Source organism: Lissotriton vulgaris, chromosome 1_1 (genome assembly GCF_964263255.1).
Source record: "Lissotriton vulgaris chromosome 1_1, aLisVul1.2, whole genome shotgun sequence".
In the NCBI taxonomy this organism is placed as follows: domain Eukaryota; kingdom Metazoa; phylum Chordata; class Amphibia; order Caudata; family Salamandridae; genus Lissotriton; species Lissotriton vulgaris.
Genome location: NC_141685.1, coordinates 2,031,140,046 through 2,031,161,264, shown reverse-complemented (window position 1 = coordinate 2,031,161,264; position 21,219 = coordinate 2,031,140,046). Strand labels below are relative to the sequence as shown.

The window sequence follows — 21,219 nt, the reverse complement described above, 5'->3', positions numbered from 1 at the left end:
AGTCTTTAGACACAATCCCGCACCAGACGCTCAAGTGAACGAGCGACAGCAGCCGTGAAGTAAGGCTTCAGAGTCTCTGCCGATACGACTGACTTGCTCCCACAAGCATCAGGAGCAAGAGAGACAAGCGGTGAAGAGCAGAGATGAGCGATGATGAGGAGCGATGAGAAGAACAAGAGGAGACGGACAAGGAGGTAGGTTGTAAGATCAAAAGTACGATCTGTCAAAAGTCAAAGTCTGATTAAGCTATCATTCCGCAGAACTTCTCCATCAGGTAGGTTTGGCTATCACAGGGTCATATGCTCGAGCCTGTCGCCACTGTCCACTAGCTCGGCAGCCAGCCTGTTAAGCAGCTGCCATCTTGCCCCGTGTATTGATTCCATTTCTTTCAAATGATTCATGCTGTGGCATTCAAAGTGGGAAAGCCTATTTATTAAATGATCAACATGTGTCTGACATTGTGAGGTATAGTTGGTTCAGTTGCTTACTGATAAAACTGCAGACCAGGGCTGGCCACCCACTGAATTATTTAAAATGCACTGTGATAGATTTGTGAAGCTCATGGGTTTGTTAACCAAACATGATAATATTTCTTTGCATATTGTCACTCCAGGCAACTTATCATTTCCTGTTGATCGAAAAGGACTGAATCCAATACAATGCAAATCCATTATGTTGGCATTTTCACGACAGTGGTTATTATGTAAGATCAATGACAAATGGCACGGATAGATCAAAAAGCATCAAAGTGCTACCAACAGCTACCTGCATGTGTTTGTTCAGTCCTGTAAACACTGCTGATTTTGTACCTTCATCTAGTCTGATCCCTGCTTAATAATGATGGAGCTGATTGTTTTTGTCTGAGTGTAGCCTTGGCTGCTTTATATCCCTTTCTTCAAATTTTTCTAAACGACTTTACAGACGGTGATAACCTGCAAGTTCCTGTGATGGGTATGGTTTAGTAGTGGAGAGACAACTGCTTTCTTGAAACTAACAGGACCCTTGCTGATAATAAAGATAACCCTTAATTAATTTGAGTTGAAATAGAGCAAGACAAGGTATAGGAAGAGCAGCTTGGATAATGACATGATGGGTTCTCCCACTATAACATTTACCCAGTGGGAGCGTCTTTATTACCGTTGCTTTACTCTTCTCTGCGGTCTTCTCTGTGGCCTGTTCATCTTTTAACTGTTCTGCATGACCAAGCCATTCAATAACTAAAAAGGATGGGGCTTCTCTTCAGCAATTCGTTGAAAAGAACCTCCTCACTTACTCTCCTGTCAAACATTCAGCATTTTTTAGGTCGAAGAGCTTCAAGTCTGTCAATAAATACATATCAAGGCAGTGTATGTTAAATACAGCAATCAAGTAAGGGGTAGCTGCAGGCAGAACCAATCCCTCCTGAATGTGTGGGGTAAGCATCAGGCATCAAGGATCAGAGTCAGTCCCCTCTCTTGCAGGCATTGATCCTCAACATGCACAAACCTAAAGCTTTTGTATTATCGCAATGTGAGCTATGGTAGCATAATGCTCCTTCTTGGCTTTTGTTGGATTACAGGCACTCCAAGTGTTTTAAAGGGAGAGAAGCGCCGTGAGACTCTCCAGGAAAAGAATCAGAAGTTGAAACCTCAAAGTGATGCACTCAATGGTATTTGCGGGTTGTAATGGTTATTGACTTTATTGACCTAAGTTATGCAGATTTGTGCTCGCCTTTCAGAAAATCTGTGGTACCCTTTCGAGCAGTTAAGGTCAAGATGGAGAGCCTTACCAGGATGGTTCTTACAAAACTTCTCAAACAGAATATCTTTCTTCTCTACTTAGAGGGTGACACCAGACAACAAGGAAGTTGTGACACATCTACATTTAAATTTGTGGTGATTTCTCTTTCCTCTGTTCAATGCAACCCAATGCATGGCCAGAAACAGGACTGGTTATGTTGCTGCACAGTAAACCACACCTTGTACTATGATCGCTACACACTATACACAAAAACATTTCCATTTTAATGTGTAAGTATAGGAAGCTGGCTTTTAATGTTGTGTAGCATAATGAGGTACACTATGCAGAAAGTCCAAATGACCCTATTATCTTACAGGGCTTAAATTAATAATCCCAAATATCACAAAAATGCGTTTTTATGCAGTAACACTTTCTTAAGAAGAAACAAACATATACTCCATACAAGTGTTTACAATTGTATTTTGGGGATTCCCTTTAGGACTTAAGGTGCTAGGGGGTCAACATCACAAGATCCACCAGCAGTTTGGGATTACCAGTCTTGGAGTGTCCAGGGCTCATTGGTAGCCTTGCGTACTACACCGTTGATAAAAGGGGCGGGGAGCACCTAGAAACAGACTGCAGAGAGGCACTTGCAGACAAGTCCGGGAGCACTCAATGGGGGCCCAGTTTGTGAGGGGCTTAGGACTACATAAAAACCTTGGTTGTTGCAAGGGGTACTGTGCCATGGGTTCAGGTGCAGGGCGACTCCTTGGGGTCCTGGCTTCTACAAACTTGTTGGGGAGATGGATCTGACCCTCTGGAGCATTATGACCCTTTCCTGGGTGGCTGCTGCATCGGTGGACCCGGTGGTCAGCAGAATGATGAACCGGACGCTGCGGTTAGTGCCTGTAGGTTGTAGGGAAGAGGCTCTTCCACTTCAAGGGAGATGCTGGTAGGTTTGTGAAGTGCTGGCAGCCCACCTAGGCTTTTTGAGGATGCACAGCTACAGGACGAGTTGGGTTGTCTCGATTGTCTGGAAGGGAGCAGGCAGGCAAGAGGGCTTGGTGTAAAAAAGTCCACAGCTGGCCCACAGTTTCCGCTTCTTGGTCCTTCTTCTTCAGTGAGGTAAATCTGAAATCCTGGTGTTAGGCCACCTAAATACAGAATTTATGGGTGCTAAGAGGAGTGAAGGGTAGTAGCCATTGACCTAATTACCCTTAGGGTCACTACACCTCCTATATGATCACTTCCTATGGGGAGTAGGCATTACCCTGTCCAAAAGTTCCTAACTGCACCAAAATCAAGATGGTGGAATCTTTCCTTCGTGGAGCACATCAGGCAGTCCACCTTAGAGGTGTGACTAGACAGGTGGTGCATCACGCCTACTTGCTTATCTAATTTCCAGCCTGTCCTGGTGCCAGATGGGCCTCAGGGCAGGGGGTGCGCAAACAGAAACAGATACATCCTTTGCCCGCACTGTATGAAAACAAGCTTTGGCATAGCCAATAGGTCTCGCCTTTGGGACCCTCTAAGTGTTTAGCAAGAGCTATTAGCTTTGCCCATGTGTTTAAGCTATGTTGGGGGACTTGCTTTAAGGGACTTTGAGTATGTAGGAGGGTGGAGAGGCAATCAGGTTTGTAGATAGATGAGAAGTAGAAGCCATTTAGGGATACACAAGGATAAACCTGTGGGTCACCCAGAGCAGAAGATTATCATAGTCTTGTATATGAAAACAAAGACAAATTATGCACGGCGTGGGAGGGGGTATATAAGGAAGATCTAAAACCAGGAGTTGTAGAACTTGCCTAAAGTTTGTGTTACAGTTACTGATTACATGACTATGTCATGGGGCACTGCAACAATGCCATTTTACTTGTGGAACTTAAAAATGCATTTAAAAAAAAGTTATTTAGCAGCATGTGAGCTGCATTTTTCCCTGGTTTGGAGGAACAGACATCTACTGTTAAGGAACTGTTAGCAATCAGAGAACTAAAGGTTTATCAGTCAACAAGTGAGCAAGATAATAACACCAGGTTAGAAGTCAGATTTACAAATGTATTCATTCTCAATTGACTGAAGAACCACATTAATAACAATGCTGTGCATTGATCCAGCCAGTGAGATGTCTTTTATTAAGTCTGTACAAGCAGATCTGCCTATATAAAGCAGCCATGGGAAGGCCCACTCCACCTATGGCTTCTTCTGTCTTTGGGCCGTGCTTCTGGTCCAACAAAGCCATCTTTACGGAGCAGGTCCCCATCCATGAAACAAGCCCGCCATCGTGACTGCACGGAAACCTAACTGTAGGTTAACGGTATGTACTGAGTGCACTTTCAGAGCCAGAGGCCACAGCCATGCCTCGCGAGGGCGGAGAGATGTGGCTGGGATGATAGTGCCACAGGGTTTCATAAATCAGCAGGAAGCGGCCGGGGCATGATGAAAATTCAACTGGAGACGAGATTCCGCGCGAGACAGTCGGAATAAGTCTGCCTAGAATGACAGAGGAAAATAAAATATGTATGACGAGAGATGAAGGAACGCTGTCCTTTCAAGGTGACAGCTGGGAGGAACACAAATAACACGTTCAGTTTGCTATGAACCGCTCAGATCAACAAGAATGCTGACAAATGAAAACCTAGATCTTTATGCGGGATACCTGAGATGCAGCCCACTTACTATCCTCACAGTCCATAATTTTCTCATTATTTTATGCCCCAATACTAAAGGCTCGGCTTCGGAATGTTTGCTTTATCCGAGTTACCCAGGAAACCAGAAGTACAGCGATTGATATCTCGGAGGAATGACGCGGAGGAATAAACTCAGGACACGCACGAAGCAACAGTCCTTTGAAGGATGCCCCATGCCCTGTGGTCAAAGGAGGCCTCATTTGGGGTGCAGGGTGCTTATTCCAAAGTATAAAGTATGTACACCAGCAACATGCCACCTCCATACACACAGACACTTGGAAACATTTAGAGACGGGAGCAGAAGATGACAAAGGAAAGCATGTCACCGTATTCGAGTGGCACAATGACCTTCTATGCGCAATTCTGCACTCCCTAAAAGCTGCTTCTCGTGTGGATGGGAAATAAAGGCTAATGATACAGAATGTTGCATTCTGAAAAGTTGCTTTTTTGAAGTGGCTATCCGGCTTACAATACTGGCAGTTTGCAAGTCCTACAGAATGACCATGTGAATTGTGTTAAGAGGAGCAGTGGATACCGACTAATAAAACAAGAGCGACCGCGAACGAAAGTGAAAGAGCAAGGATGACGAGCCGCCAAGGCGACCGTGAGTAGGCTAATGTAAACAAGCGTGTGCCGAAAGTGAAAGGGCAAGTAGAACCGCTGCCGCAAAGTGGATGCCGTCACATGCACGAGTGTGTGGAAAAGAGCTGACCAATTTCTAAAGGTCATCTCCTAGAGCAGTGCATGCGCCCTGCCTAGGCGAGACCTAAACAATAAAACATGAGGTGAAGCAAACACCAGCCAGGTCAACAGAGCGGGTTAAGGAGTTTATGTATTGCATTTCTAGTTAAAGTGCCCACCCTGGAGTAATAAAAATACATTAAAAATGCATTCACCGAGGTTTCTTTGTCCTCTGCTCCTCGCTGACCCAGTACCAGGCCGGGTTCCAGAGTCCCAGTTTCGACTTCCATCTCACACATCAGTGAACTGACGTCACATGACAGAAGTGTCTGCTGTTTATGCCCGATTTTACACCCTGTGGCACTTTGCACCATCCTTCTGTAATACCAGACACTTGTGAGGACCCGCCTGTAACGTGCCCTTCGCTGCGAGACTTTGGAGTGTTCGTTCACATACATGGGGCTGAACGCACATGGGGATCTTTTTACCCCTGTGCCTCAACCCTAGTGAAAGTGAGGCAAGGGGAATAAAAGCTGTCAGGAGATATGCACCAATGCACTATGCGCACCCCAAGGGGCCCCTAGGGAGAGTTCCACAGGTGTCCAAGAGCCCCACCTGGCAAGTTCTGGAGGATGTGAAGTCACACACCCCACCTGTCTCCAGGATGGAGGCTGCTCTGTTCTCAATATGCTCCCAACCCCTCTGCTCTGAAAGTCAACTGTGCTTTCAATACCCTGGTCCGCCTTTCAACAGTGCAGTTACAGAGTCTGCGCCTACACTCAGGCAGTGCATGTTATGTAATAAGGTGATTTGTCACTTCCTGCGCTAAGCTCGCTGAGTAAAGGCAGTACAGGGAAGGCAGGGGTAAAATAGTACTATCCATAGGGCCAAAGGTACAGAAAGTGTTGCCTAGTGCAGAGAGGCTTTGAAGGCTTGGCGCATAGCTGTTGGGGTTGATCACCAGTGTGTGAGAGACAAGTGGGCGTCCAAGTGGCCCTTCCACCAGTAGGAGTGCTGTCGTACCTCATGAGAGGGCTATCACTGGGACCCTGCAACCTGATTTTTACAAATTATAGTCTCTGGGAGGTTTCTCTGGGTATCCCTGTAAAAGTACTTGGGGTTCAGGATGTACCTACCCAGCCCCCTTATTCCCTATGTTACAAACCTTTTCAGCACATATAGGACCAAGTCACCAAGATCAGCAATGGCATCCACATAATTTTTTTCTGAGTTGCAGCCAGTCAATCTGATCACTCATTACTGTGGGGCTGATATTGGATCCTTGGTACCAAAATAACTGATGGGAGAAAACTCCCTTAGCCAATCAGAGCTCCCTATTTGTTTCATTTTTGGGACCAAGGTACAAACTATCTAGATATATGTAAAATTTTAACCCCTTCATCCCCAACCTGAAATCAGTTCAGCCATTTTTTCTGCATTAGAGAGCAAAATTTCTAAATAAATTAACATGGGAAGTCAATGTTTTGGATCTTTCTTTACTTTGGCGCGTGCTCGATGGATAGGCGCAAAGCTTTCCATGAAGGAGCCGAGGTGTACAAACCTTTTTTCTAAAGTTTCATGTAGATTCGTTCAATGGAGCCAAAGTTATTAGAGAAACAAACAAAGCTTTTCTCATGGACATTTTGACCTAACTATAGAGACACGACCACCACTGTGTAATATACAATTTTATACTTTTTTTAATTTCCCTGTACTGTCCCATAGGGATATATCTATCCCGATTTTGGAGAGCTCTATCACCAGGTGAAAAATTACTAATAGTAACTTTAAACTAGTCAATTCTGTAGTAGGAGTCTCCACCCCAACATTTGAGGGGTTGAAATATAAATCTGCACGTAGGTATAAATCTCCACTTATAAATAATGAATAGCAAAAAAGTAAAGTGTTACACCTAGGTGTGTGAGCAACTGTACATGCAAGCAAACATATGCATGTATAGTTAGCTTTGTGAATTGGGCAACGGGTGATCTTTATCAGAGGTGCAGAAAAACAACTTCATTTTTCAGTACTCTCAGTTAGGCACCTTTTAAAATCATACAGTCAACAAAAATTATGAAAAGTGTATTATCTACTCACCCTCCCATTTTGTAGTCACCCGTTCCTCCTTTCCAAGCCCTCACATATTTTGGATTAGCCCAAAGGGATACTGGGCTAAAACCTCCACCAGCAAAATATGGGCCAACAGGACTTAATATAACGTACAGCAGGCCCTTAGATGATTTCTTGACTCCTAGAGAAGGCTGTGTATCAAACGAAAAACAAACACAACATAAGAGTGCATATGCTTTAGGTTTTGCCACATTAGTTTCAACACCATGAACTTCACATACAGCTGACACTGATGACATCTCAAATGACATCACTGATGACATCATCCAATGTATGTGTTTTTCTGAAAATTAAATATGTTTTATATATGTATATCTCAAGCTCGATGGAAGAATAAATGGGTAAATAAGTGTCTAAATGGATGATTTTATGGGTAAAATTGATTGTATAACGAACTGATTAAGTGTATCTTAGTGAATACATGGGTTAGCGAGTAATGTTTAAATATGTAAATATCTGCATCAGTCTCTCAATTTGTATATAATTGGCTGCATGGGTTGGTGAGTAGCTACATGAGTGTCTAAAGGGGTTATTAGTTGGTTTTTTGAGTATCAGTATGAGTGTCTGAGTGTCTGTATGGTTCGGTGGGGGGTATTACTTACCGCATAGATGCATGAATGAGTGATTCACTGTTTGTATGTGTTTTGAAGACAGCATGTGTGCAGGACTGTATGGGTGGATGAGTGTGTGTATGGTTGTGTTAGTGAGTGAATGACTGTCTCAATAGTGTCTTTATGAGTAACTACATATGTTTTAAACTAGTATATGTGAGTATTGGTGTATATAAGTGAGTATAAATGATAGTGAGAGATTGGAAGAGTTCCTGTATAAATAAGTATATGTTTCTATAAGTGATTGTTTAAGAGAGTAAGTATGTGTAAGTTTTTGTAGAAGTAAGTGTAGTGGTGTGTGTATAGCGGTATATGCAAGTAAATGGATGTTTGATTTTTTATTAGCATGGGTGACTAAGTGTGTGAGTAACTCTATTAACGAGTGGCAGTGTGTAACAGGATGTATAGGTGTATGAGTACACATGATGAGTGGGTACATGTATGAGTGAGTATGTAGGACTGTTGGTGAATGAGTGGATGTTTATGTAGATCTTGGAATTACTGAATAGGTGTGTTGTAACTGGTATTGGTATGTCCATTAAAAAAAAATGGTTTCTATTTTTCAATGTGCGTATATCAAAGGTTATATTAGGGTGAGAGGAGGTCCGCCACTCTACCCCAGGGATGATGTCATCAGTGATGTCGTCAGTGCTGTCATTTGAGATGTCATTGTTGATGTCATGAGTGATGTCACTGACCATGTCATGAGTGATGTAATATGTGACGTCATCAGCAGTGCATTGCGGGCGCGAGAGTTATAGTTAGCTGAACTAACTATAACGGGGGACTTTCTATGGTTTTGTACGAGTAAAATGTCCAGCTAACTATAACGCCCCTGAAACCTATGATTTTTTTCAGTCAATTTTAAGGTTTTTTAAATGCTAATTCCTAACTATAACATGCATGAAACCTATGGTTTTTTCATTGAATTTCAAAGGTTTTTTAAATGCTAATTTCTAACTTTAACGTAACTGAAACCTATGGTTTTTTTAGTGAATTTCAAAGCTTTTTTAAATGATAATTTCTAACTATGCCTACAGAGGTAGGATATGTGAAGGAAGAAGAAAAAACACACAGAAAGACGAAAAAGAAATGCAGAAAGAAGCAACAGAAGTCCTCAAAGATGAAGAAAAGTGCAGGAAGAAGGAAGACGTGCAGAAAGAACAAACAGAGGATCAGAAAGAGGCTTTTGTTGCAAAATCATCTTGTACCCTCAACTTTTTCACATGGGTACTGGTGGTAACTGACTCTGACTAACCAGTCCTAGAGCCAGTTCTGAGCTAAAAGACACTTAGAATACAGTTAAAACACCTACATACACTAGGGAACACTGTGCGTTAGGATGACCACCTCTGTAAGCTCCTAGTGTGTAATAGGGTAGGGGGATTAAAACTACCTCTTAAAATGCGCCACAGGGTGCGTTTGCACACTGGTAAAGGGAGGGGGGGCTGAGCTGAAGTGTGCCAAATGCCCTGTGGCCGTTTTAATTTGGAGGATATAGTCTCATTGAATCCTGAGTGTTTCTTGGGTACAACTAGCCCATTAGGTATCTCTAGTTAGCACCACAGAGCTGCGTTGCAAATAAAATCGGCACGGCCTGGACCACCGCTCTGCAACGCAGCCCAGTAGCACTTACTGGAAGCCCCTGGTGGACTAGTTGGCCCCCATGGGCCCTCAGTATTGAATGGAAATTATTTCCCCAACTTACAATGCACCATGGGGCGGGTTTGCCCATGTCACCTCAGGCATCGTCCCCTCCCTTCACCACTGTGTATACGCTGTGTAAACTGTGTGAGCCCCCCGCCATTCATTTCTTAAAGCCCCGGGGTATGGCGGTCCCCAGGGCTGGGGGAGCCTGACAGCCCCCCCACCCTAATTTAAAGAAGCCCCGGGGTGCTGGTCCCCAGGATTGTGGGGGCCTGAGACCCCGCCCACCTAATTTAAAGAAGCCCCAGGGATTGGTGGTCCCCCGGGGCTGCGGGGCCGTAAGCCCCCCGCCGACATTATGATGAAGCCCCGAGGGTGGCGGTCTCCGGGGCTGGGGGGGCCCTTTGGGTCCCTCACCAAATCTGTCATTGCCCCCGGGATTTGGACCCCCCGGGGGCTAATTACCAATGATGCGCGGGAGCCCGTGCTTTGTTTTTTTTGTTTTATCAACAGGATCCTCACAACCTGCGCGGATCTTGCCGTTTAAAAAAAAAAAGGGGGGCCTTGGTGGTCCTTGTGGGACCCCTTGAGCAGACCTAGAGGGTCAGGGTGTTTCTACCCTGCCCCCTTTTTGCGTTTTGACATTTTTCCTTCTGTTTTCATGTGCCTCGGTTCTACCGAGGCACAAGATGGCTGCCAACACTTCCTGGTTTGGAGTGTTGACAGCCAATTAGCATACAGTTCGTGCTCGTCAGGGTGCGCTTAGGGTACGCTGATCCACAGTGGCCATAGGTATACATGTGATTTTACTTTTGATTTTCTCAGGAACTACTCAACGGATTTATACCATTTAACCAAAAGGCACAACTCTAACCAAGGGCTACCTTTTTGCCAAATTTGGTGTAATTCCGTTCAGCATTTCGGGCTGTAGCTGCGACTAAATGTTCCTATGGAAAATTGCATTGACATGTTTTGGGACCCACCTTTTTTATCGCCCCCGCTTGACGAATCACCCCGAGACTTTCAGGATAGGAGCGGACCAGAGCTGGCCAAAACGTTTGAAGATTTCGCAAAGATTCGTCAACCGGCACCAAAGTTATTGGGAATAGAATGTTGCAGATTTCCTATGGAAAATAGGTCCTAACTATTACTCCCTACTGGCGACTGCCAGTAGGTAATATATATAAATAAACAAAGGTTAAAGGGACATAATGGATATGTGAAAATGTCAGTTAAAACCTACATGCGAGCACCCTACCCTATGCACCACACGGCCATGTGGTTTTGAGACCATTTTTGTGATTTACTGAATTGTTTACAAGATGTGTTATCTTGCCTATATGGATTGTACCTATACTAGGGGTTTGCTGCAGTGCAAGATTATGACATATTTATTTGTCATTATACTGCTCAATTATGTTGGCCGAGAGGGTAAAGTACACATTGACTATTGGGTTCCTCTTTCGGCATGATGCAGACCCATGTATATGCTGTACACTGTTTCTGGCTCAGCTCTACAAGGTTTGTTTTAACACCCATGGGTGACAGGAGTGAACTAAGTTCAATGCACCAGCACTTGAATGTGAAAGACAGGGTTTTGAAGCTCCGTAGAACCCCATCCAATACATTGCTTTTGGGTTACCAATCATCCCTAAACAGGGATCCACGGACACTGTGGTTACTAGAAACAACCCTTTTTCTTTCTCTTCCATAATATACACACAAACTGTGCTAAAAAAAAGATACAAACTAAAAGAGCATGTTTATTTCAACAGGTGCTCCCTGTTGCTCAGCACATCTAAAACAACTACAAAGAATATGATTAAAACAGCATAAATGCATGTTGTGAACATTGATAGTAAAAGGAACATTTCCACCATGGTTAAAATGCCATCTAATAAAAACCTAACACTCTAAAACCTACTTCTATGTGCTAAGCTAGGAGAACATGGAGTAGATTAGCTTAAAGAGCTGAGCCAGAGACTCAGTTTATGCAGCATTGTCACTCAACATGAGGCGTAGGACCTCTTCTGACAAAAGGTCCTTTTATATAATTTCTTATCCAAGATGGAATTTCTAACATCTCCTCAGGAATGTTTGTGCAACCAATGAGCATCAAGACTTTAAGTCTTAGACGCCTTCTTTTAAACAAATAATTTAAAAACAAGACAATTTAAACTACACTGCTCTAGTTATTATTCTTTGTTTGACTGTGAAACTGAGATAACAAGGCACTCATTCCAAACTGATGTCACATCAGGTGTCTTACTGCTGCCTGTATAAGAGTAGCTTGAAACGTTCACAGGTTATTAAAAAGATAGGGACAGATGAAATCTACGTCAAAAACAGGCATTTTGATGATTCTGCAAAAATACTGAAAAAGGAGCCTAGGCCTACTTAAAATGGAGTCGGTCCTTATTATTTTTATGTTAGCATGTCAATGGACTCCCACCTATTGGATAATAAGGGAAGATAATAAGGAAAATAGGGGCTTATACTGATACATTCATATATCCAAATTTAACATTGGAATTATGCGCATTTTATGGTTAGTCAGCAGTTGCTGTATCCATCGTGTGAAACAATTGCCATTCAAGATGGTCCTTCTTCGAGTGACTTATTTAAGTCCTTTGTTTATGTTTCACACATTCTGCTTTTGTACAATCTGCACATTTGCATATACTGTATGTGTCCATGGATTCTCACCTATTGGGGAGAAGGGGCTTGAATTGTTATATTCACATATTCAGATGAAAATAAAATGGAGTTATGAGCAATTGATTGTTAGGCAGCAGTTGCTGTATTCTTTATGATAATCCAGTACTATTTAAAAATGGTGGCCATCCATGCGATTTATTACAAGTCCTTCTTTTGTATTATACACTCTTTCAAATTGGTGAGCTGGCTGGTTTGTCATGTGATCAAGGTCTACATTGTCTGAAACAAGTTTTCATTTTGCTGTATCCACAAAAATAAAGGGTTGCTGACACTGAGGCCGGACAGGGTGAGCATTATTTGTGATGTGCTTTTGGTGGCTTGGTGACAATTTTCCTCACTGGTAAGCTCCTTCTGTGGTGACGCTTCTCCCCCAGTGGACCCGGGGCAGCAGCGGAAGCCAGAGGATTTGCATGATAATTTAAATACATATATATCCGTTTACCACTGTTCGCCGCCACCGACATTCCAGATGGGTGCTGCTACCGTGTGCCCCCCCCCCCTGCTCCCAGGACCAATTTTGGCCCAGGGGACCCCACCACCCGGGGCCAGGTATTTTTAGAATGGGGAGGGGAGGCACGTGGCTGCCTTCCCCAGACAAATTATGGCCCTGCTTGGGGACCCCATTCCTCAGGGCCTGGCCTTTTCTTTTTATTTACATTTATTTTAATAAAGAAGGGGGGCCATGTGGCCCACTTTCACTGGGCCGATATCATCGGTGCTCACGCCACGCCATAACAAACTGCAATGTCCCAGGGGTCGGCACCAGTGCTGCGCCCACCCTCCTTTATTTAAATTTGCCCTGGTGATTTAGTGGCCTCTGGGGATGCAGTGGGTCTCTGTGCCCCCGCATCAACTACAATTAAAGCCCTCGGGAGATGGCGTCCCACAAGGCTGTGGGTGGTCCATGCGCCCCCCTCATACAATTAAAGCCCCGGGGAGGTGGTGACCCTCGGGATGGAGGGGTTAGAGAGGCCCCCCGATGGACAAAATAAAGAAGCCCCGGGGAGGTGATGGTCCCTAAGTCAGTGGGGGAGGCCATTCGGGCCTCCCCCGCATTTTTTGACAAAGCAGCCTCAGTAGGATTTCAGTAGTATTTTGGACTCCCGGATATCTATATTTTTTCAAATTAAATATCTTTGAAACTACTGAACAGACTTACAACAAAGCACAAAAAGCACGCTTTTTGGCATCTAGCTTTCTGCCAAATTTGATGCAATTCTGTTCAGCAGTTCGGGCTGTAGTTGTGTTCAAAAACTGAAAAATACCAATAAATATAACATGGGAAAAATGCATTTGGCTCACCCCTTTTTTCCCGGTCCCTGCTTTACAGTACAACCCGAAACTTTCAACACAGTAGTTGGAGAAAATTGGGGACGTGTTTTGAAAATTGTGAAGATTCATCAACCAGTGCCAAAGTTATTGGAAATATATATATATTATATATCTATTTTTTAAAACAAAGACCACCGTTTTGAAGAAGCACAGCAGTATAATAACGGCACCAGGCATTTTCTTTATTCGTTAATTGATTGCGCCTTACGCGCTTTGGAGCACTTCCGCTCCATGGTCGTGTGGAATGACAATATGATTACAGTGGACGCCATCTACCACGTTTTCATCATGCCATCCATTAAGCAGCAGGTGTGACAGTTCGTATAGCATGCTGGTATTCGTAGTCATAGTATTTTTTTCTATAGTAGATTATGTGCCCCCTTGATATTTTCAATACCTTAGTAGGCTTCTCAGTCCATGTAAGTATCGATCTTGTAACAAACCCTCCTGTGGGCTTACGTTTAAAGAAAACGCCTTCATTTGCGGTATAATCCATTCACAACAAGCAATGTGTGGACGGAGTAGAGTGGCATGGAGTGGCTTAGAGTAGAGTGTGGCAGAGTAGAGTGGCGTGTCGTAGAGTGGAGTGGTATAGAGTGGAGTGGTATAGAGTAGAGTGGCACTGAGAAGGGTGGCGTAGAGAAGAGTGGAGTGGCGTGGAGTAGAGTGGCATCGCATAGAGCTGAGTTGCACAGAGTGGAGTGGAACAGCATAGAGTGGCATTGTGTGGACTGGATTGGTGTAGAGTAGAATAGAGTGGCTTATAGGAGAATGGAGTGCGGTAGAGTGGATTTGAGTATTTATTATTTATTTATTTTCAGAGTTTTATATAGCGCGAACAAGATCTTTGCAGATATCAGAGCGCTTTACATAGAAGAGTACATGAGGGAACAAAGTCAAATAGGTAGGTCGATAGTTCACAGAGTACAGAAGGGAACATGAGGGAACAAAGTCAAATACGTAAATCAGTAGATCATACAATACAAATAATACAATTGGGTGGCTGCAAAGCAGTCAAGTGGTTGATAAGACAGCTCGTACAAATAGATAAGTGGTCAAGCAAGTAGTAAAGATCATCGCAGGGTGTTGATAGGGTTCGAGATAGTAGTACAGGTGAATTTAGCCATGAGGATAGCTTTTACTTCTTTTTTGAAGAGTGTAGTGGAAGAGAGAAGCCTGGTTTCGGGAGGGAGTGAGTTCCAAATCCTAGGCGCCATTCCTGAGAAAGAGCGCTTGTATGTTTTCTCCTTCCGGAATCTTCGAGGTTTCAGCAGAAGATTGTTTGCGCCTCTCGTGTTTCTGGTTCCCCCAGAGATTGTCAATTTCTGAGCAAGGTAGCCGGGTGAGTTTAGGTGTACAGCCTTGTGTGTGAGTAGAGTAGAATGGCATAAAGTGAGGTGAAGCAGATTGAGGTGGATCGGCGTAGAGTGGCAAAGAATGGAGTGGCTTAAAGTGGAGTGGCATAAAGTGGCGTGGAGTGGGGTAATGCAGAATAGAGTGACGTGAGTAGAATACCATAGAGTAGCATTGCATAGAGCAGAGTGGCGTGACATAGAGTAGACTGACATACAGTAGCACTTTGTGAAGTGGAGTAGAGTAGAGTGCCTGGCGTGAAATGGCATGGAATGGCGTAGAGTGGAGCAGACTGGCATGCATTGGTATAAAGTGTGTGGCTTATTGTAGGGTGGCGTTGAGTAGAGTGGCCTAAAGTGGTGAAGAGTAGGTTTGCGGAGTGAAGGGTGAGGTGGTATTGAGTTGTAAAGAGTAGGGTGGCATGGAGTAGAATGGCGGAGACTTGAGTGTCATGGCATAGAGTGGCATGACGCAGAGTAGAGGCACTGTGTAGATTGGAGTAGAGTGACATGGAGTGGCATAGACTGGACCAGAGTAGAGTGGTGTAGAGTGGAGTGCCACAGGGTGCCATAGAGAAGAGTGGCGTAGAGTAAGGTTGGCAAAGCATACAATATAGTGGAGTGAGTGATATAGATTGGCACTGTGTGGAGTGGATGGTGTAGAATGGAATGGAGTGGTGTAGAGGAGAATAGATTGGGGTAGAATAAAGTGGAGAAGAGTGGCGTGGTGTCGTGTAGGGTGGCATGGAGTTGAGTAAAATGGCATAAAGTGTAGTGGCATGGCACAGTGGGGCACAGAGATGCATGTAGTGGAGTGGCGTAGAGTGGCAATAGAGTTGCATTGTGGGCGGTGGAGTGACGTAGAGTAGAATGGACTGGAGTAGATTGGAGAAGTGTAGAGTAGAGTGGCAGATTGGCACAGAGTAAAGAAAAATGACAAAGTGGAGTGGCATGGCTTAGGGTGGTGTAGAGTAAAGTGGTATAGAGTGCAGTGACTTAGAGTAAGATGGAGTAGGCAGAGTGGAGCAGAGTGGCGTAGAGGGGGATAGAGTAGAGTAGCATACAGTACAGTGCAGTGGGGGAGGGGAACAGAGTACAGTGGAGTGGCATAGAGTACAGTGGAGTGGCAAAGAGTGGAGAGGTGTAGAGTGCAGCGGGGTAGAATAGATATGCATTGAGTATACAGCCTGTGTTTCTGTGTCACAGTGCTTTAGGGCGGTGCTTTTGGTGCCACAGCACCTGGCAGCATGTTTGTGGGTGCTGTATTTCAAACATTTTTACTGGCTTAAAAACACCTACTGCAGATTTTCTGTGTGTCCGGCATTGTTTGAAAAACAATAATAATGGCTTGATGCTCTGCCAGTATGGATGGCATGTATTGTATTGTAATGACATTTGTATAGCGCTTACTACCCCTGACGAGGCGTTGAAGCGCTTTTTCGGCGAGTAGCACGCTACTCCTGGACCCATAGAGGATTAGTGTTGAATTAGTATAGTGAAACATGCAAGTATATTTTAAAAGGTGGATAGGTTAGTCAGTTATTTGCCTCCTAAACCCAGTAGTCCTCCTTGTTTTATGTGACAATTAGTATACAGACATTTAAACGTTGCAACTGCATATGCTGAACAAAAGCGCACTGCCTTTTTTGTGTTTTAGTTTGTACATTTTTAGTGAGTTGTATTTGTAGCGATCACTGTAACATGAATTTGGTGATTTGGTGCTAATGCGTAGGTAAAGGCAGGCTAAATCTGTCAAAGGTAAAGCTGGGTAGTTTTTGATTAGTAAGTGGTTTTTATTGTAATAAAAAAAGTGTTACTTCAGGAAAATGTGTGCATTTGTAGATATATAGACAGCTAGACAGACAGACAGACAGACAGACAGACAGACAGGCAGGCAGGCAGGCAGACAGACAGACAGACAGACAGACAGACAGACAGACAGACAGATAGATAGATAGATAGATAGATAGATAGATAGATAGATAGATAGATAGATAGATAGATAGATAGATAGATAGATAGATAGATAGATAGATAGATAGATAGATAGATAGATAGATAGATAGATAGATAGATAGATAGATAGATAGATAGATAGATAGATAGATAGATAGATAGATTTGTGTAATCTTAGAGTATATTTGGTAGTTAACAAAAGATCCCAATACAAAAAATGTAGGTTTGCACTGTGAATTTGGCAGTGTATCAAGGTTCTTTGTGAAATTAAGGACACGGTATCCTTGTGTCCTGCAAAAAATTCAAATTTGTTTTGAATATGTCCTTAATGCCAGATTGTCCTTGAGCGACTGCCCCTGTTGCACAAATAGAAAGAGACGCTGAGTTATGAATTATTATTGATAAGGAGTTGTTGTTTCCGAAGAACACATTGGCATAGGTTAGAGGTGATAACGCAAGGAGGTCAAATACATTTTAATGAAAAAATGCTCTGTGGCAAAGTTAATGTGGCATGAGCTCTAGTGTTATTAATTAAATATACATCTGTATTTTATTGCAGAACAAAATGATTCTTGAATATTGGTCTTGTAATGTAATTAAGGCGCACTAATCTGCGTTTCATGGAATCAGAAGCTCTCATTAAAAAGCATTTTAGACCTGGCTTTCCAGGCCCAGGATACATTGTGTCTTAATCTTTCTAATGACTGTTCTTATTTTCTCTTCCCTTCCCTCTGTTTATGTCAGCTGGAGGGACCGCGCTCTATACATTTCATATTCATTCATTATTTAATGTTAAATGGGCTAAGAATGGAAAAGCAATAAAAGATGCCTGTATGTTGCATATGGGATTTAGTTAGTGAAAGACGGGGCCTGAAAAAGCATATATTTTTAATTGTTGTATATTATGGAAGGATGCAGTGAAATTGTTGTTCGAGCGTGTGCTGTAAACAGATATAGTGTCGGACAAGGTGTTAAATGAACCTAAAGGCAGATTGTGAACCTTAGAATTTTGGAAAGGCAGAGGGAGATGAGCTTGAAGATTGTGGTGTCTGTTTCTTTACAAGTAGCACACAGGTAAATATTACAACTTGCTGCCTGAATGGAAGTTAGGACTTTGTAAAAGCATGGGGTCGTGGGGAGGGGGTGAGGTGATCGAGTCAAGGTACAGAATGAGTATATGTAGATGGGTGGAATTAGGTTGTGGTTTATGTACATTGTGTTTGTTTTGGGCATGCTGCCACTGCACCTGCTGTACAAATGTAATGTCCAGTCCGGTATATGTTGTTCAAAGTGACCAATAAAGAGAGGTGTGTTGTTGGTGTGGATGCCCCAAAGCACAGTGATAGGTCAATAGCCATAAAAGAGCATACTCTACATTTTAACAATGAGTTAGGGTCAAATGTACATTCTGGTGTAGGCAGTGCGTGGTGTTCCCTAGTGCAAGTAATTAAATTGTGTTATTTTTGTCCCTTTAAAAAGTAAACGGACGCATTAGCGTAGGTTTAAAGTGTACACGAATTCTTATTGTCCTGGTCCACTTGCTGTTTGAAAATAAAGTAAGCTCCTGGAAGTGTGTGTTCAAAGAATACGGACTAAAGAGGTGGTTTGAGGTGCTTAGAAGAGCAGTGAGTGTGTGTTGTTCTTTGTGAAGAACAACTTTGGCAATTTGCCTTTGCAGAACTTGTCCTTGTGTAATTTTCAGACATAGGAAATTGTTTAGCAGCGTTAGCACTGTTGCATGCTTTCATTCTAAGCAAAGATATGTAGGCAGGGAGGGGACTTTTCTAAACTGTAGTTCACCTCCAGCTAGGACAAAGATAAAGGCCGAAGTCATGGGGCCATCAGGCCTCCTTTTGTTCCAAACTGATTCTGGCTGGGGGCGGTTTGGAGGCTCACACTCGATGCAAATGGAAAGGAGAAAGAAAGGCTCAAAGCCTGTTAACACTTAAGAGCTCATGCTTTTGACTTTACTCAGTCCCTGTTTATAATACAAATGCAAGCGCTGTAAGAACGTCAGATGTGTTAGTCTCTCACAGTATTTGCACAAATAGTAATTTAAACACCACAATTGTATTTCTTTTATAGAGCTACTCATCCCAGAGCAAGGTGTCAGAGCGCTTTACATAACATATATTGAACACTGACAATAAACCATGTAAGTATGTAAATCAATGTACAAGACGTTTGTTACACTAAACAGTGAGGGTTACAAGGTGAGGGTGACAGGTGTAGACGTCACTTGTCTGCCACAGCTCGCTGTGCTATATCAGATGGGTTACAGTCTATTAACTGCAGGTAACAAAAGCAGATCTGTGTTTAAAGGAGTAAGCCACTTAACTATCTAGCTCAAATAAAAATCTGTCATCCACATGTTACATGATGTGTTATTTAAGGATTATGATTCAGCCTCATTATGTGAAATATAGGAGAGCTGGCTCCATAGGAGAGTAATCTGCATTCCTCTTTCCAATTAACGCCTTCACTTTGAGGTTAGCTAAAGAAAACTTAACACCAAGCTTCCACTGAAGACATAGCTTAACATTTGACCTCTGCATTAAAATGTGCAGCAAATGTGACAAGTTAAGAAGACGATTTAAAGGCCTGTCAACAGAAAGCAAGTTCCTGGAGGATACAGTAAACAAGGTTTGGGCAACTGGACAGACAAACTCAAGCTGGACAGCCTAAAGGAAATAAAACCAGCACATAGAAAGCCAAAAAATGTGAGTTACAAACCACAAAGCCAATGGTAACCAGAGGGCGGAATGTAATCCTAGGTCAACTTTCTGAATATCCCTTTATGTCCTTGGCAATCCAGACAACTGTGCTGTCTGGTAGGCTGCGACCTAAAAAGCACTCTTTCCGGACTTAGAATTATGTTTCTGCCACATTCGGTGTAAATCCATTCAGCGCTTTAGGCTGCAGCTGTGTTTAAAGTTCCTACAGTAAAATGAATGGGGCCCTCCTTTTTTCTCAGCCCCACTTGATGGATCACCCCAAAACTTTCCATGCGCAAACTAGGCAAAAAATAAACTTTTTGGGTACGTTTCGTGGAGATTGGTGTAACGTCGCCAAAGTTATATATCAAGGTCTCTTGTCTGGAATTGTCAAGGCATGCGACTTGAAAACCATGTTAATTCTAGACATTCAAGATTCAGCTGAGTGTATAGAAAAGGAGATTTTTAAACATTTTAATTGATATGGATATTGAGCAATTAGTATTTTTTCTAACTAATACCCTTTGACTTCAGAATGGTCCAACACTAACTAAATTCCGACCACCCCTGATTAATATATATCAAAATGTTTGATTAGGATACTAAGATCCATAACACACAACATGGCAGTTAAAAAGATAAAACAATGAGTTAAAACAATATAATTACCAGCAACATATAAGCAGAACAATGACTCCGTCACAAAACATTTATAATAAAATGGGAAGAGGGAAATCCCACAGAAATATAACAGCAAGTAGTGTATATTTGCTAGCAGTATCCACGTGAGGACGCGCACAGACAGGACCATGGACACAACTAATGCTGTTGCCGATATTAGGTGCTTTTATTAATCAATAGCGAAGGTGCAGTCTCCAGGCGTATTTCGGGCACGGACTGTGTCCTTGTTCACTTGGAGACACATTGCAAAACCGGGAACATCAAAGCATTTCGGGTTCACGTGATCGGCATAAGGATAGACATGGAAGAGTTACTCCACATAGTAAATATCCGCTCAGAGGAAACCTCTGTGTATATGTATATATATATATATATATACATATTACCTACTGGCGGTCGCCAGTAGGTATATATAGTTAGGATTTTTTCCCTATGGGATTTCTGAAAATTCTATGTCTAATAACTTTGGCGTTTGTGGACGGAATCGGCTGAAATTTTCAGGAAAATGGCACATTTTGTTTCTGAGCCGCTCCTGCAAATTTGGGGGGGTTTCGTCAAGGGGGGGCTGAGAAAAAAGGGGGGTCCCAAAACGCGTTTTTAACATTGAGTTTTCCATAGGGCGGTTGGACTCACTTTTAGCTCGAACGGCTGAATGGATTTGCACGAAACTTGGCAAAATTGTAGGGACTGTTAGCCCGATGTGCCTTTGCTAGGTCTCAATATATGTGCTTCAGTGGATTTTGAGAAATTAACATTTAAATCAAGATATATATCTGTAACAGCGCTCCGGGCAGCGATCCGGTTCGCGTACTTTTCGCTTATCGGAACTTTGCGAAGCGAAGCTGATTGGCTCTCCGGTGTCTGTCAACATTCTAAACAGTCCGGTGCGGCCGCCATCTTGTCTCTCGGTAGGATCGAGAGACAAGAGGAGGCCAAAACAAAGGAGGAAATGAAGGAAAGGGGGCAAGGTAGACCCCTTCTGACCCCCTAG

The 21,219-nt window shown here is 43.1% G+C and overlaps 1 protein-coding gene across 2 annotated transcripts in view; it reads right to left on the bottom strand.

The window, feature by feature from the left end:
* Positions 1–21,219, bottom strand: part of BCAT1 (branched chain amino acid transaminase 1) — a 329,634-nt gene that overhangs the window by 86,382 nt on the left and 222,033 nt on the right. For both annotated transcript variants that reach the window (XM_086920336.1, XM_086920331.1), the window contains exon 6: positions 7,185–7,348. In XM_086920336.1, the coding sequence (XP_086776462.1) occupies positions 7,185–7,348 (164 nt within the window). The remainder of the gene's footprint in view (positions 1–7,184; positions 7,349–21,219) is intronic.